The sequence below is a fragment of the Ceratotherium simum genome, chromosome 19, assembly GCF_057802395.1.
Source record: "Ceratotherium simum simum isolate JZ-2026a chromosome 19, ASM5780239v1, whole genome shotgun sequence".
Classification (NCBI taxonomy): Eukaryota; Metazoa; Chordata; class Mammalia; order Perissodactyla; family Rhinocerotidae; genus Ceratotherium; species Ceratotherium simum.
This window is the reverse complement of record NC_141918.1, coordinates 31837480-31851385: the sequence shown is the minus strand read 5'-3', so window position 1 is coordinate 31851385 and position 13906 is coordinate 31837480. Positions and strand designations below refer to the sequence as shown.

Sequence of the window (13906 nt, the reverse complement as noted above, 5' to 3'; positions counted from 1 at the left end):
TAAAGGGCACACAGAGTTATCAACATGTAAAGCTTCAGGGAATAGTGTTGCCACAAGCCCTCCTGAGGAATCAGCTATAGAATGAGTTTCACACAAACAAATTACGAGAGACCTTGACTTAAGGACTGGTGGTATTAATCATATAGTGACTTGTCAAACTAAAATTTAATGAGGATTAAAAGGATGAGAGTATGATATGTAGGTATATGTTTAGTGCAATTATTTAAAAAATGAAAGAAAATGGGGAGAATATGTGCAAAAAATTTTTTAACTATTTTCAGTAATGATACTGGTGATGGTATTAATATTATTATTCTGAAGTTGTTGTATATGTAATGTGGGAAAAGTAAGTAAGTATGGGATATTCTCATTTTATCATTTCCTGTATCCTTGAGAATCACAATTTTTAATGTGGAAGAAAGGAGATAGATGAAATATGATAGAGGCTAATGAGTATAATATTCTGTAGTCTTGAATTTGAATTGGAAATACTACTTTAAACTCAATAAATATCATGTCTATATCCATATAGCTCTGTCCGCTGAATTGGTCTATAAACAACAAAGACCCAGTAGTGATACACATTCCTAGCATTTAGATTGTTGTTTTGAAATGTCGTTTCTTGCTTAAAGAAACCAGGGCTTCTGGGAAAAATGGCAGATTCCAGTTCTGGGACAGGAAATTACAAAATGAGCCTGGAACCTCATGTTCAGTCATGCTATCATCAGCTAGCCAAGAGCCCTATAAAAAATTTACTAGGGTCATGTCAAAGGCCTCAGGAGCCAATTTTAAGAGGCTCTCACCAGCCAAAGATAGAGTAATTTGAATAGTAACTGCAGTTGATTGAAACCCAACAAATATTTTAAATCCATGAGTTCATAATGATATCACATTATAAAATAAAGCCTAATTGCTTACTTTTTGGGGGAATGATAGGAAACGAATTCATTATCTTGAAAACTGATGAATATAGAGAAAGAATCAAGCATTTATCTTGCCTTTCCTGTATCAACTGTACCAAATTGTAGGTAAATGGAAACATCTCATTATAAAAGTATTCCAGTTAATAATGAAAAGGAAAAAATAGAATTAGAATATCACCATTTAGCTGCCCCCAGTGAAATAATGGATGTAGGCATTTGCTGCATCAATATCTACTAACTTCACAAAAACAGAGACAACCAGACATTATGAGCCTTCTGTTGAAACAACACATTACCAAAGGGGCAGAACATGAGTCTGATTAAGCCTCTGGACCCAGCTGCCAATTTGCAAGAAATACAACCGGTTCTGCAATAATGTGGTCTTAAAGATCTCTGCACTATATAAAATCACACAATAAAAACCATAGGACTTATGGCAAAAATGAGGTCAAAAAACTTCCTCAGTGACACATTAAAAATAAGATAGTAACCTAATAAAAACAGTAATGCAGTTTTATATATATTACATAAATGGGCAAGAAGCACATAAATACTATAATAAATAAGGCACTTTACCTTGAAAACTCCCTGACGTTTGTGGAGGTGGCGTGGGAAGAGTTGCAGCTCTGAGTGATTTCGAAGTGGCAGAAGGCGGGTTCTCTGAAGTGGAGGCAAGCTGTAACAGCAGATGTGGGTGGATGTGGCTCATAAGCGGTGACCTGAGGTAGCTGGTAGATGTCTGAGGTCGGCTCAGTTCAGCTGGGTGAAGCTTTCTACGTTCACCTGGTGTTTCTCCTGGAGGAAACTGCACATGAGCAGAGATGAAATTCATTATGTTCAAGTCGTTCCCAAACATATCAATCAAGGTGAAACAAATTTGCATTTTCAACACAAAAGTATTATCACAGAACTGACAGGAAAGAGAACAGAGAAACATGTTGAACTGCACCCTGTGTGTGCAATCCACAAACTCCAGACTGGGAGGAATTCTAGAGGTTAAATAGCTCAGGTTCATTAACAGGTCAAGTGTAAAGGAAAGAGAGGGATAGAGGTAGAAGCTGCAGATTACAAGAGATTTAAAAGGCATAACAAGTGTTTTAAAATGGGAAGACTAAGCTATCGTGCCTGGGGACGCACACTTGGAGGGTAAAACTGTCAGGAAACATCAGGTACGGGATTTTTCAGAAGTCAGGGGAATGGTTACTTTTGTGGGAGACTTGACAAGGGACTTCGGGGGGAGGCTGGCCAAGTTCTTTTTCTTGGCCTGAGTGGTAGTTAAAAGGTTGTTTGCCTTATAATAACTCTTTTAACTATACATTAGTTTTCAGTGGCTTTTGGTGTCTGTATTTTAATACAACGAAAAGGTTAAAAAAAAAAAAATCATCATGTTGAGCCAAGGGCCAGAGTCAAAGGGAAAAAAGTAGAAGGGAGTTTCCTCTAAATTGATGTGGAGACAGCTTTATCAAATGAAACAGTCCAAGTGACACCATTCATTTATTTATTCATAAAACATTAAACTCCTAGTTAGGTACCTACGTGGTGCCGGGACCTTAGGAAACAAAGACAAGACAAAGTTTCCACCCTCAAGGATGCTAGTGCTTTTGTGCAGACAGGTGTTTAAACAGATAAACTACAGGTGCTGCGCCCGTTGCTCCCGCAGAGGAACTGAGCGCTGTGGGAGAAGAGAGAACACTGCCTGGGAGAGTGGGGGGCGGGGGCCCAGAGCAGCTTTTGAGTTGAGTCTTAAAATGAGACACTGCAGACTAGGAAAGAACGTTTGTGGAAGCTTTCCTGGCATCCTGAATCCCTGATGAGAATCCACTGTGCCTCTCCACTCCACGGCAATGATCAGATCACCCAAACTCTTTCTGCTGGGAGGCGCAGTCTCAGACAGAACTGATCTCTCAACTCATCTCCTCGCCTGCCCCGCTGGACGTGCCGGTGCCTCTGCTGATTATCCTTTGCTCCCATCCTTAGGCTGTTGTGGGACTATAGTCTCCAGGTGGAGGCCTGGCAGTCCTCTGGTGCCCAGGGAGGCCCAGTGTGTTTAGGGAAGCCTTTATTATTACTTAGTTTGTCTGCCAGTACAGAATTAGAAATTCAGTAAGCAATCAAGTGACAAGGAGAGATGGTCCAGAAGGAAAGATGAGTGACTGAAAGAGAGAGCATGCCCAGTACTCAAAACAGCCACAGCGAGGGAGTCGGTCCTTCCTTCACCCCCTCTGTGGAAGGTTAATACGTCAGCCAGCAGCCCTTCCTCCGAATTTCTCTCCTTGAACTCTGTTTCCATGAGATGCAGAATGAAAACCCAGGGCTTGTTACAAACCACCACCACCACGAAACTCACTTTTATGAAGCTTAACACAGTGAATTAAAAAGAACGAAGTAAATTACATATAATTTAATTAGTTGATTGTTTTATAAAATGGTTAATCATTCTTTTTTAACTTGAGGCAAGTCTGCTTTGCTTTGTTTTGAATCACAACTTTTTAAAAATTTTCTTCCCAAATCCTAATCTGAATGTTAGAAGCTGAATATTATTTAAATATGATGGTAAAATTGGAGCAATAGGTTTAAAAAACTGATATTGCAGGATTCGGGTCAGACATCCACCTGATATAACTATCCTTAGAAAATTATATGGAAATATCCCAAAATTGTCTGATTATACTTTTACCAGAGAATGCAAGGCAGTTTTCCCGGACTTGTAATAGTTGCTTCCATTATAAGCATCAGAATGAGCTTTATTTTAAATAAATTCAGAAACTGATTTTCTTCAGCACATAAATTCTGATTTCTATTTCAAACAGTTACATTTCCCCCTTAATGTTGTATGTTACAAATGGTGCAGTTTTAACCAGGGAGTGGTAACTATGTTACTATAAGTGGCAGAGGCAGGCAGAACTCCTGAGTCACAGTGTAATGAGAGGTAGCCTTTCAAACTTCTGTAACTTCCTTTGACTCTTTATTGTGCGTCCACGCCTCAGTTACCATGACTTAACAATAAAATTATTACTAATTATGTTGATCTAGTCAGCACTCAAATTTTTTTATTTTTCTAATTTTGCCCAGCAATAAAAAATGTTTCTCTGTTCCTCCTACTTCAAAACATTTTTTGTAGATTGTTTAAATTTTTCCTTTCCACTCAGGGCTGCTGATAAAATTAAAATAATCTATAATAGTTCATTATCCCACTCAGACATAGTGGGGGATAAAGGAAAAATGGTTGTTGATTTAAGGGTCTGCTTTTTTTCCTGTCCTCAAAAAAATTATTATTTGAGACTAAATTTACATTTTTATATAACTCAAAAGTGCTAAGGTCAGTACTTAGAAAAGCACTTGGAACACAGTAGGCATTCAATAAATATTTGTTGAATGAACAAATGTTGAATTAAACCTGGGATTTTCATTCTCCATTTTAATATGGTTACTTGTGGAAAAATCTCTCTCTCTCTCTCTCTATTAATGTAAATATACTCTTAGGATAGCCATTTTTCAGTAAAGCTTCTCTAAAGACAAAATTTTATTTTGAACTCCCATATGCCGTTGGCTCCCATCTTTAAGCGGGTAATGTGCTCTGGCGTGGCCAGGGTCCACTTCATTCTCGAAGTGAGCTGGTGAAGCAGGTGCCGACAGCCCAGTCCCAGCTACAGCTCCTGTCAGGTTGACATGGGAAGGGTCACCACAGCTTGTTATTCTGGGCAAAGGCCCCACCAGTAACTGTGGAAAGAACAGGAAGGGGAGGGATGGCTAACCCCCACCCCTTGGCCCAATGGGATGTTGCCAGGAGCAGGTGGAATTCCCCCCGAGGGTTTTGCCAGGTTGTGGCACAGTCACTGAGCAGTCTGCCCCTGTCCTGCCATCACTGCCAGTCTGAAGCAGCATGGCCTCAGGTCCTTAAGTGCCACATCAACATTCTGTACTTAGAGAATCGATAATGTAGTCATTTATTTTTCACACACTTTTTTTTAGGTCAGCGCATTTTAAATTTGTCAGGGACTACCTATACCTTTTAAAAACCTTCTCTTTTTCTGTCCCTTTATAGCAGTGGTTTTCAAATTGTCCTCTAAGGAGTTCCACGGGGTGCTGAAGAGGTATCCTCAGGAGAAGAGTACTCTAGGCCATTTTATCTGCTTTATACAGGGGCTTTCACATAGGTAGCATTTTTAAAATAGGTATTATGAATAACTGCTTTAAAAGTTCTCCCATAATCATAGAATTTTTAGTAAAAATGTTACAACTCTAGGGGCCAGCCCTGTGGTGCAAGCAGTTAAGTGCGCACGCTCTGCTGCGGTGACCTGGGTTCGCCGGTTCGGATCCCAGGCGCGCGCAGATGCACCGCTTGGCAGGCCATGCTGTGGCGGCGTCCCATATAAAGTGGAGGAAGATGGGCACGGATGTTAGCCCAGGGCCGGTCTTCCTCAGCAAAAAAAAGAGGAGGATTGGCAGATGTTAGCACAGGGCTGATCTCACACACACACACACACAAAGTTGTGTGTGTGTGCCAACAAAAAGTTACAACTCTATAAATTTTCTTTCCTATTACTTAGGGAATTTAAGAAAAATTAATCATAATATCTAAGAGCAATGAGGGATACCATTTTGTTAAAACTCTGAATCTTTGCTTTGGGCAGATTTCTATTCCATGTGATTTTCTGTGAAATTAATGGGTTATTTTTCTATTCTACTGAAATGAATATGGAGCATCAATGTAATTATATGGACTTATTTGTACAAAAATGCTTTATTTGCATGTCATAAGATTTCAGAGGTCTTTATTCAGTTTGCAGTTTAACAAGCAAAAAGTAACCACCACAGATATGGCTTAATTGCTTAATTGGCTTAGCTTTGAAACTTAAGAATAGTCAGCAATTGCAGTTTAAGAAAATCTTATTGACAGTTAATATTCATATCTCTCAATTATTCCCAGAATTTTATAAAGTTATTGAATGAAAACTTTTACTGAATTTCTCTTCCACCACTTCCCTCCATGTTTTTGAGTTTGGAGGCAAATCTGATTCCATGCTGGAAATGGTATTTCCTAAAAATAGTAGCCTGATAACCACCCTACAATTCTTTGCACTTGTTAACCTTACACTAAAAAAAAATTTCACTTTCCACAAAATCTTGGTCAATCCATATAAGGTTTGAGATTAAAATTTATTTAAAGACTACTAAAAAATAAGCATAAATTAATTTCCTTTTATGATCAACATTTAAGGCCACACATATGCCAGGTAATGTGCTCAGAGGCCCTGGGGTAAAGCTAGAACGAGACAGGGTCCCTGCTTTCACCTGCTAGACAGGAAACAATGACGCAGAGTGTTATGAAGACTACAGTAGGGCTCTGTGTAAGATGCTGTGAGGGGAAGGGTCATGTCCATGAGAGCCCTCTCAAAGAAGGCATTTCTAATGATCACATTGGTAGTCTGAATGAAATCCTACTGCCAAAACAGCACAAGAAAGTTTGCTGACCCTTATTCCTAAGCAAAGTATGTGCTTCCTTTTATGTTATTAATTTAAAGTACTTCCTTTTACATCATTAATTTTCTTAGCACACTTGTTTTTAGCTATGGTAATAATAAACTAAAGGTAAATGCTCAAATAGTTCTAATAAGACTTTACTGATTATCTTTTTTAACAGGCCAGTTGAGTGAAAGTAATATGAAACAAATAGAATATTTACAATTTGGAACGTATTGATAAACATGGATGAGAGCCCTTGTCTCCAAGAGTTCTGTTGTGCTTTATGTATTACAATAAATGGAGATGATAGAAATCTTTTAATGTCCTACTGTTTATTGTCTTTTCTAGATGAAAACTTTACAGTTCCTCATAATAAAAGGGGCATTCTTGGAATGGTCAACAAAGGCCGTCACAGCAATGGGTCACAATTCTACATCACACTACAGCCAACTCCCTATCTAGATAGAAAATATGTGGCTTTTGGGTACGTGCGTTGTAAGTTTGTCTATATAATATTCATATGTGTAAAAATATGGTTCAAGAAGATTGGGGTAAATATTGTATCTAGTCTGTGGGTAATTCAAGATAGAATTCAAAAGCAAAAGTAATACAATAGGCAAACATATTTAGAAATAAATATTTTGTAGGAAGCTTGCTATCTATAAAAAACACAGAAACTGTTTAGGCCATTATAATGTTCTGTCTAGCCATCCATCCTTCTATCTGTCTTCAGCGTCAAGGATATTATCAATTCTTAATTACAAATAATACCATAGTGCTTAATAATGTATATCTATTTAGATGCAGAAGTGAGGTGAAGCCATTTAAGTAATTGTCCGCAAACTTTGTGAAGAGACAGATGAAAACTATCCAAGTTACAAGTAACCTTTTTTTTTTTGTTAGTGAGGAAGATGAGGAAGATTACCCTTCAGCTAACCTCTGTTGCCAATCTTCCTCTTTTTCCTGAGGAAGATTGGCCCTGAGCTAACTAACATCTATGCCCATCTTCCTCTATTTTATATGTGGGATGCCTGCCACAGCATGGCTTGATAAGCGGTGTGTAGGTCCGCGCCCTGGATCTGAATCTGTAAACCCTGGGCTGCCAAAGGGGAGTGCATGAACTTAACTACTACACCACCAGGCTGGCCCCAAGTAACTTTTTTTTTTTTTTTTTTTTTTGGTGAGGAAGATTAGCCCTGAGCTAACATCTGTTGCCCATCCTCCTCTTTTGCTGAGGAAGATTGGCCCTGGGCTAACATCCATGTCCATCTTCCTCTACTTTATTTGGGACGCCACCACAGCATGGCTTGACAAGCAGTGCATTGGTGTGTGTCCGGGATCCGAACCTGCAAACCCCGGGCCACCGAAGTGGAGTGTCTGAACTGAACTGCTACACCACTGGACCGGCCCCCCAAGTAACTTTTTTTTTTACTGAACAATTTAAAATATTCAAATATCTCAGGTAATAATTATTATTAGAATATTATTAGCAAGATGCTTATAGGCATGTGGACCTAAAGTGGATGATGACTATGCTTTTCACCACTCCAGTGTTTCATATCTCTACTTAATTACTGACGTGAATATAAGTTGAAGCTTATTTTGTCTTCCCTGAAATGATGTAAAGTGTTGCAAATTTTCTGCATAAATATTATAATATTCCAGCCGCTCCCTAGGGATAATTATTGACTCTTCACCCCTTGAAGAAATTTCATGCCAGTGTTACTTTTAACCACAGTTATTCCTTCAGTGTAATGCAGGTGATATTTCCAGGTTGAAAAAGCAGAAAGTATATTTTCATCCAAAAGAGATTTCTTTAAAGAGATGATTTTGTATTAATAGATGCATAACCTAAAATAATGTGTTATCTTCCATTTTTCCTGGTCCTAGTAAAGTGTATTCTGATTTTGAAAATGCATTCTTCAATTTATTTTTTTATTTTTTTGTGAGGAAGATCAGCCCTGAGCTAACATCCATGCCAATACTCCTCTTTTTCCTGAGGAAGACCCGCCCTGAGCTAACATCTATTGACAATCCTCCTCCTTTTTTTTTCCCCCTTTTTCTCCCTAAAGCCCCAGTAGATAGTTGTATGTCGTAGTTGCACATCCTTCTAGTTGCTGTTTGTGGGACGCCGCCTCAGCATGGCCGGACAAGCAGTGCGTCAGTGCGCACTCGGGATCCGAACCCGGGCCAACAGTAGCAGAGCACGTGCACTTAACCGCTAAGCCATGGGGCTGGCCCCCTCTTTAATTATTTTTAAATCCAAATAACCCTCACAATTTCTTGGGTCATTTCAATATCTTCCTGTCATCTTGCTGATAGTATCTCTACCCTCAACCACATGCTTAGTTGATCCTTTCTATCTTTCCAAAAGGTCCCTTTTGCAAATACAGACATGATGACTTTAAAACACTTAATGCCTCCTTCACCACTTCCACCCAGATGCATAGAGCCTGAAGTCCAGAGTGGCATTCCAGGTCCTTCATTATCTGGCCCATCTTTTTTCATCCTAACTCATTCATTCAACAAACATTTTATCAGGCACCTACTATATGCCAGTCATGGTGCTCGGTCCTGGGAAAGAGTGATGAGGCACAATTCCTGCTCTTTAGAAAGCGTATAGTGATTGGAAAACCACCAACTGTAAGACAGTGAGACATGGGCTGTGCAAGTTCTGTGAAGAGTGCACTGGGAATAGAAGAGAGAGGGTAAGGCAACACCCTCCAACTCCTTCACTGAAAGTGAACACAGATCCTTACACGATGGCAGTGTAGGGAGGAGAGCTGGGTCTCCTTTTGAGGACTGCTGTTCTCCATGTGACTCACCTTCCTCCAGGGAAGTCTCCCAGTGATTTCTATTGTCACCACCACACTGGCCTTAGGGAGGCGCTGCACCTCTTATTGTTGTAGCCCAAGTTATGATCTCAATTTCTCTCTTAAATCTCCAAATCATAGCTGAGTCTGGGCTGAAATATTTAAACAAGACCTTACAGAACACTAGGGGAGAAGCAGAAAGGTAACACCATAATAGGCAACTAGATAATCTGACAGAATATAACTCACTCCTCCCCGGATACCTTCCTTCCCAGCTGTAGGGCTGCCTCTAGTGGTAGATGCTTTCTCTGCCCTATCATCTCAGAGCATCTCCAGGTTTATCTGAGCTTGTGGAAGCCCAGACATGGTTAGCAAGGTCGAGAGAGATACAGAAATTTCCTCTCCTCTCTGAGACAAACTCTCCTTCCGAGCTCTAGTTTCTGGTCCGTGAATTTGTCCCTTCTTCAAATGGATGACACGGGAATGCCCTTCAGGGGAGACTGCATCAGCCCATAGTCTTGTTGATGGCCTTGCCCAGTGGTTTCATAGGGAAAGAATATCAGAATATAAGCCTGTAATATCTCCAGTCATACATAGGTAGAAGGGGTATATTTAGGGATGGTGGGGGGAATTAATTTCATTATAAGGGACCCCTAAAGAGGGGAGGGGTCATGGAAACCTTCCTGAGAAGGTGAGATGAGTACTGAAAGTCAAGCAGAAGTTAGCTGGATAGAGAAGGCTGGAAATCAAAATAAGTAAAATTAGTTTTAGGAGGAGTGAAGAGCCTTTGCATAGAGGCCCAAAGGAATAAGGAGAGCATCTTATCTACAAGTCATTTGATCTGGCTGGAGCTTAGTGCCCAGGGAGAAGGGAGAGAGTGGAGGCTGGAGAAGATGAGACAGCCAGGTCCCAGGTCCCAAAGGGCTGTGGGTGCCATGTTGCTGACCGTGGACCCCCAACCCGAAGGGGATGGGCAGCCATGGAAGAATTTTAAATTGGGAGCAACATGACCAGGTTCTCACTTTGAAAAAAATATCTTTTTAGCAGAAGCTAGGAATGAACTGGCAAAGGATGAAAACAACGGTGGAAAAGCCAGTTAAGAAGCGATGGTGATAGTAGGCCATAAATGAAGTCCTGGTATAAGGCACTGGACGTACCGATGAGCAGGGGAATAAATGGACAAATTCAAGAGATGTTTGGAAGTTAGATTCAACAGTATTTTATGACTATTTAGATGCTGGTAGTGAGGTCAAGAGGAGTCTAAAGCAATGGTATCTAATAGAACTTTCTGCAGTGATGAAAATGTATTATAATCTGTGCTACCCAGTATGATGGCAACTAGCCACATGTGGCCATTAAGCACTTGAAATGTGGCTAGTGCAACTGAGGAACTATATTTTATTTAATTTTAATTAAATTTAAATAGCCATATGTGGTTAGTGGCTACTACATTGGGCGGTGAAGGTCTAGAGGAATGCCTAGATTTTGGAACTGGTTGGATGGTTGATGCCATTCCCCAAGATAGAGAATACAAGAAGGAGGATGTGGGGGAGATCATGAGTTAAGGATGGACAAGTTATGTTTCAGATTAAGATTCATGTTTTTAATGGATGTTGATTAAGTGCCTACTATGTGCCAGGTGTTGTGCTAGGCACTGAGCAAAAGCATGATCCCTGCCCTCATGGGAGAATCAGAAATTAATCAAAGCAGCATACAAATATATGTCAAATTTAACCCTCACTCCTATAAAGGAGAGGGTTATAGCATGGGGGTCTGGGAAACTTCCCCGCAGAAGTGATGACTGAGCTAAGATCTGAAGGAAGGCCAGGCGGTGCCCAAGCAAAGGGGTAGTGGGGGGCAAGAGCCAAGGAGACAGAGACAGCTGTGGCCGGCAGGGCACATGGGGCCACTGAGGTACTGAAAGCCAGTCCAGCCAGAGCCCAGAGAGCGAGGGGAGCGTGGGTGCAGGACAGCCCTGGAGAGGAGTGGGGAAGGTCATTAGAGATTTTTTATCTTTATCATAAGGATGATAGGAAATTATTGAAGTGTTTAAGCAGGGAAATGATATCAGATTTGCATTTTTAAAAGATCTCTCAGCCGGCAGGAGGAGAATAGATCGGAAGGGCCCCAAAGCAGATGTGGGGGAAGCATGGCAAAGTGGACAGAGCTAGATATTTAAGATATTTATGACTGATGTTAATTTAATTTGTAAGAAATAGCCTTAGCTAAGCTAGGTAAGACTCAATTTAGGAATGCAAGCTAGATCTGAAAATTTATGACTGACTAAATTTTCCACTTTTTCTCCTATATAGACAATTGATTGAAGGAACAGAAGTTCTTCAACAACTGGAATTGGTTCCAACAGAGAATGAAAGACCAACACAACAATGTATAATTATTGACAGCGGAGATCTTTATAGCTGATTTTCATATGAATATTTTCTGACAATTTATTATTATGTATCTGATCAGCTGTTTCTAGATTTAATTAAACAGTGCTTGATAAAATTTAGTTTGAAAACTGGCAGATGCTGTAGGCTGGCTCACCCAACACCCAATCCCTCCCCATTTTCCTTTCTTGCCTCTGCCATAGAGACTATGAAAGCGAAATACTCAGTTTCCCAGCCTCTTTTGCAGCCAGGAGTGACCATGGGATACCATTCTGGCCAATGAGACAGGAGCAGAATGCCAGTGGTCCTGCCCCTTCCCCTTCATCCAGTCTTGAATGCAGAGAGGCTGGAGCCCTGAAGGAAAGGCCAAGAGAACTGCAGAGATGGCAGCCCCAACTCTTGAGCTGCAGAACCAATACTGGCAACCACCCATCTCTGGACTTCTTACTGTATGAGGCAAATAGACCCCTGTTGTTTATGTTACTGTTAGTTGAGTATTTTGTTACTTGTAGCCAAAACTATTCTTAATTTAGCAGCAGTACCTAATGGCCTTTGAATCCTAAAACATTTGTAATAGAATTATGTTGCTGTTTGTAACTACATCTCTGCCATGAGAAAGTTGGTAAATAACCAAATAGGAGAGAAGCAACAGAAAAAAATAAGTCATTGTAATATTTCATTGTTTATATGTAGCATTCAGAAAAGGGTATACAGACACACGTCCCTTAAGGACTGTGATACGTTCTGAGAACTGTGTTGTTAGGTGATTCCATCGTTGTGCGAACATCATAGAGTGGACTTACACAAACCTGGATGGTATAGCCTACTTCACACCTAGGCTATATGGTACTATTCTTATGGGACCACCGTCACATATGCAGTCCATCGTTGACCGAAGCGTCATTATGTGGCACATGACTGTACACTTTGGATGTTTTTATGTAACATGAATAGAATGCTTGTCTCTGAGTCATACCAACCATATGAAAACCAAGGGCTTGAGTTACAGTCCCCATGGTGGCTGACTCCTGAGGTGTTACGGGGATCCAGCTTTTATCAGCTGCTCCTTAATCTGAGCTTCTCAAACCCATGTCACCTGGGGAACTTTTAAAACAGACTGCTGGACCCCATCTTTGACCCATTCAGAGTCTCTAGATGAGGGACAAGGATTCTGTGCATTCATTTGGCTCTCTCTCCCTAGAGGTTCTTGTAACTTGTAATTAGCCAGCTGGGCACTAGTCATTTGGCAGTCACTCCAAGATGTAAGGGACTGGTTTCAGCCGCCTTTGTGTACTCAGCAAAGTACTTGACTCTGGTAGTGGTGACTTTGCTCAGCTGCCGCTGCCACCATAGCCACTGTGCTCCTGCTCTGCCCGGAGCCACTGTGTTTTTCTTGCCCTTAGTGGAAGGTTTGTCTACCAAGAAGGAGCTCTCGTTGAGCCAGTCTTAAGGAGACAGGCCTTTAGTTGACTTGGGGCTTCCCAAAGGTAAGCATAGGCTTTTTTTTTTTACTCTTTCTTTTGAAATGATTATAGATTCACAGGAAGTTGCAAAAATAGTACAGAGTGGTTCTGTGTACTGATCACCCAGTTTCCCCAAAAGGCATAACTTACACAACTATAGTACAATATTGAAACCAGGCATTGCCATCGGTACAACGTGTATGTGTTGTCATTTTATCATGTGTAGATTCATGTGACTGACACCACAATTGAGACAGAACTTCTTTAGTGCCACGGAGACTTCCTTCAGGCTACCATTTATGGTCACACCTACTCCTCTGCCCTCCACTAACCCTAGCTCCTGAAAACAGGTGTATACTTTTTTTTTTTTAAATAACAGCTTCATTGCTATATGACATATGGTATATACTAAGATCTGACGTGGCTGAAGAGAAAGCATACTGCCTGTGTCACATTCTCAACTGACCCAGAGGCAGCACAGTGTTAAGAATGTGTGTTCTAGAGGCAGACAGCTTGGCTTTGAATCTTGGCTCTGCCATTCCCTAGCTGCACAACTCAGGCAAGAACTTCACAGTGCCTCTATTTCCTCAAGTCAAAACAGGAGTAGCTGCTACACAGAGCAGTTGTGAGGGTTAAAGGAATGAAGAATTTGTATACAGAACCCAGGACCTGTCGTGCTGTATAAGTGCTCATAAATGTATGCTCAATAAATTACTAGTGTATAACCTTTGGGTTGTCACCTAGGAAGCTGTATTTTTTAAAAGCTCCTTAATGACTCTGATTGACAGGCAGATTTGGGAAACACTGAAGAGGAAATATCTCCTCTTCCTTTATTCTTACGGGTTTCAGGC

The 13906-nt window shown here is 40.7% G+C and overlaps 1 protein-coding gene across 3 annotated transcripts in view; it reads left to right on the top strand.

Annotated features, from left to right (window-relative positions):
• Positions 1-13784, top strand: part of PPIL6 (peptidylprolyl isomerase like 6) — a 30662-nt gene extending 16878 nt beyond the window's left edge. For all 3 annotated transcript variants that reach the window (XM_004422197.3, XM_087443987.1, XM_087443986.1), the window contains 2 exons: positions 6738-6873; positions 11515-13784. In XM_004422197.3, coding sequence (XP_004422254.1) covers positions 6738-6873; positions 11515-11626 — 248 coding nt within the window. In that variant the 3' untranslated portion in view covers positions 11627-13784. The remainder of the gene's footprint in view (positions 1-6737; positions 6874-11514) is intronic.
• The last annotated feature ends 122 nt before the right edge of the window (positions 13785-13906 follow it).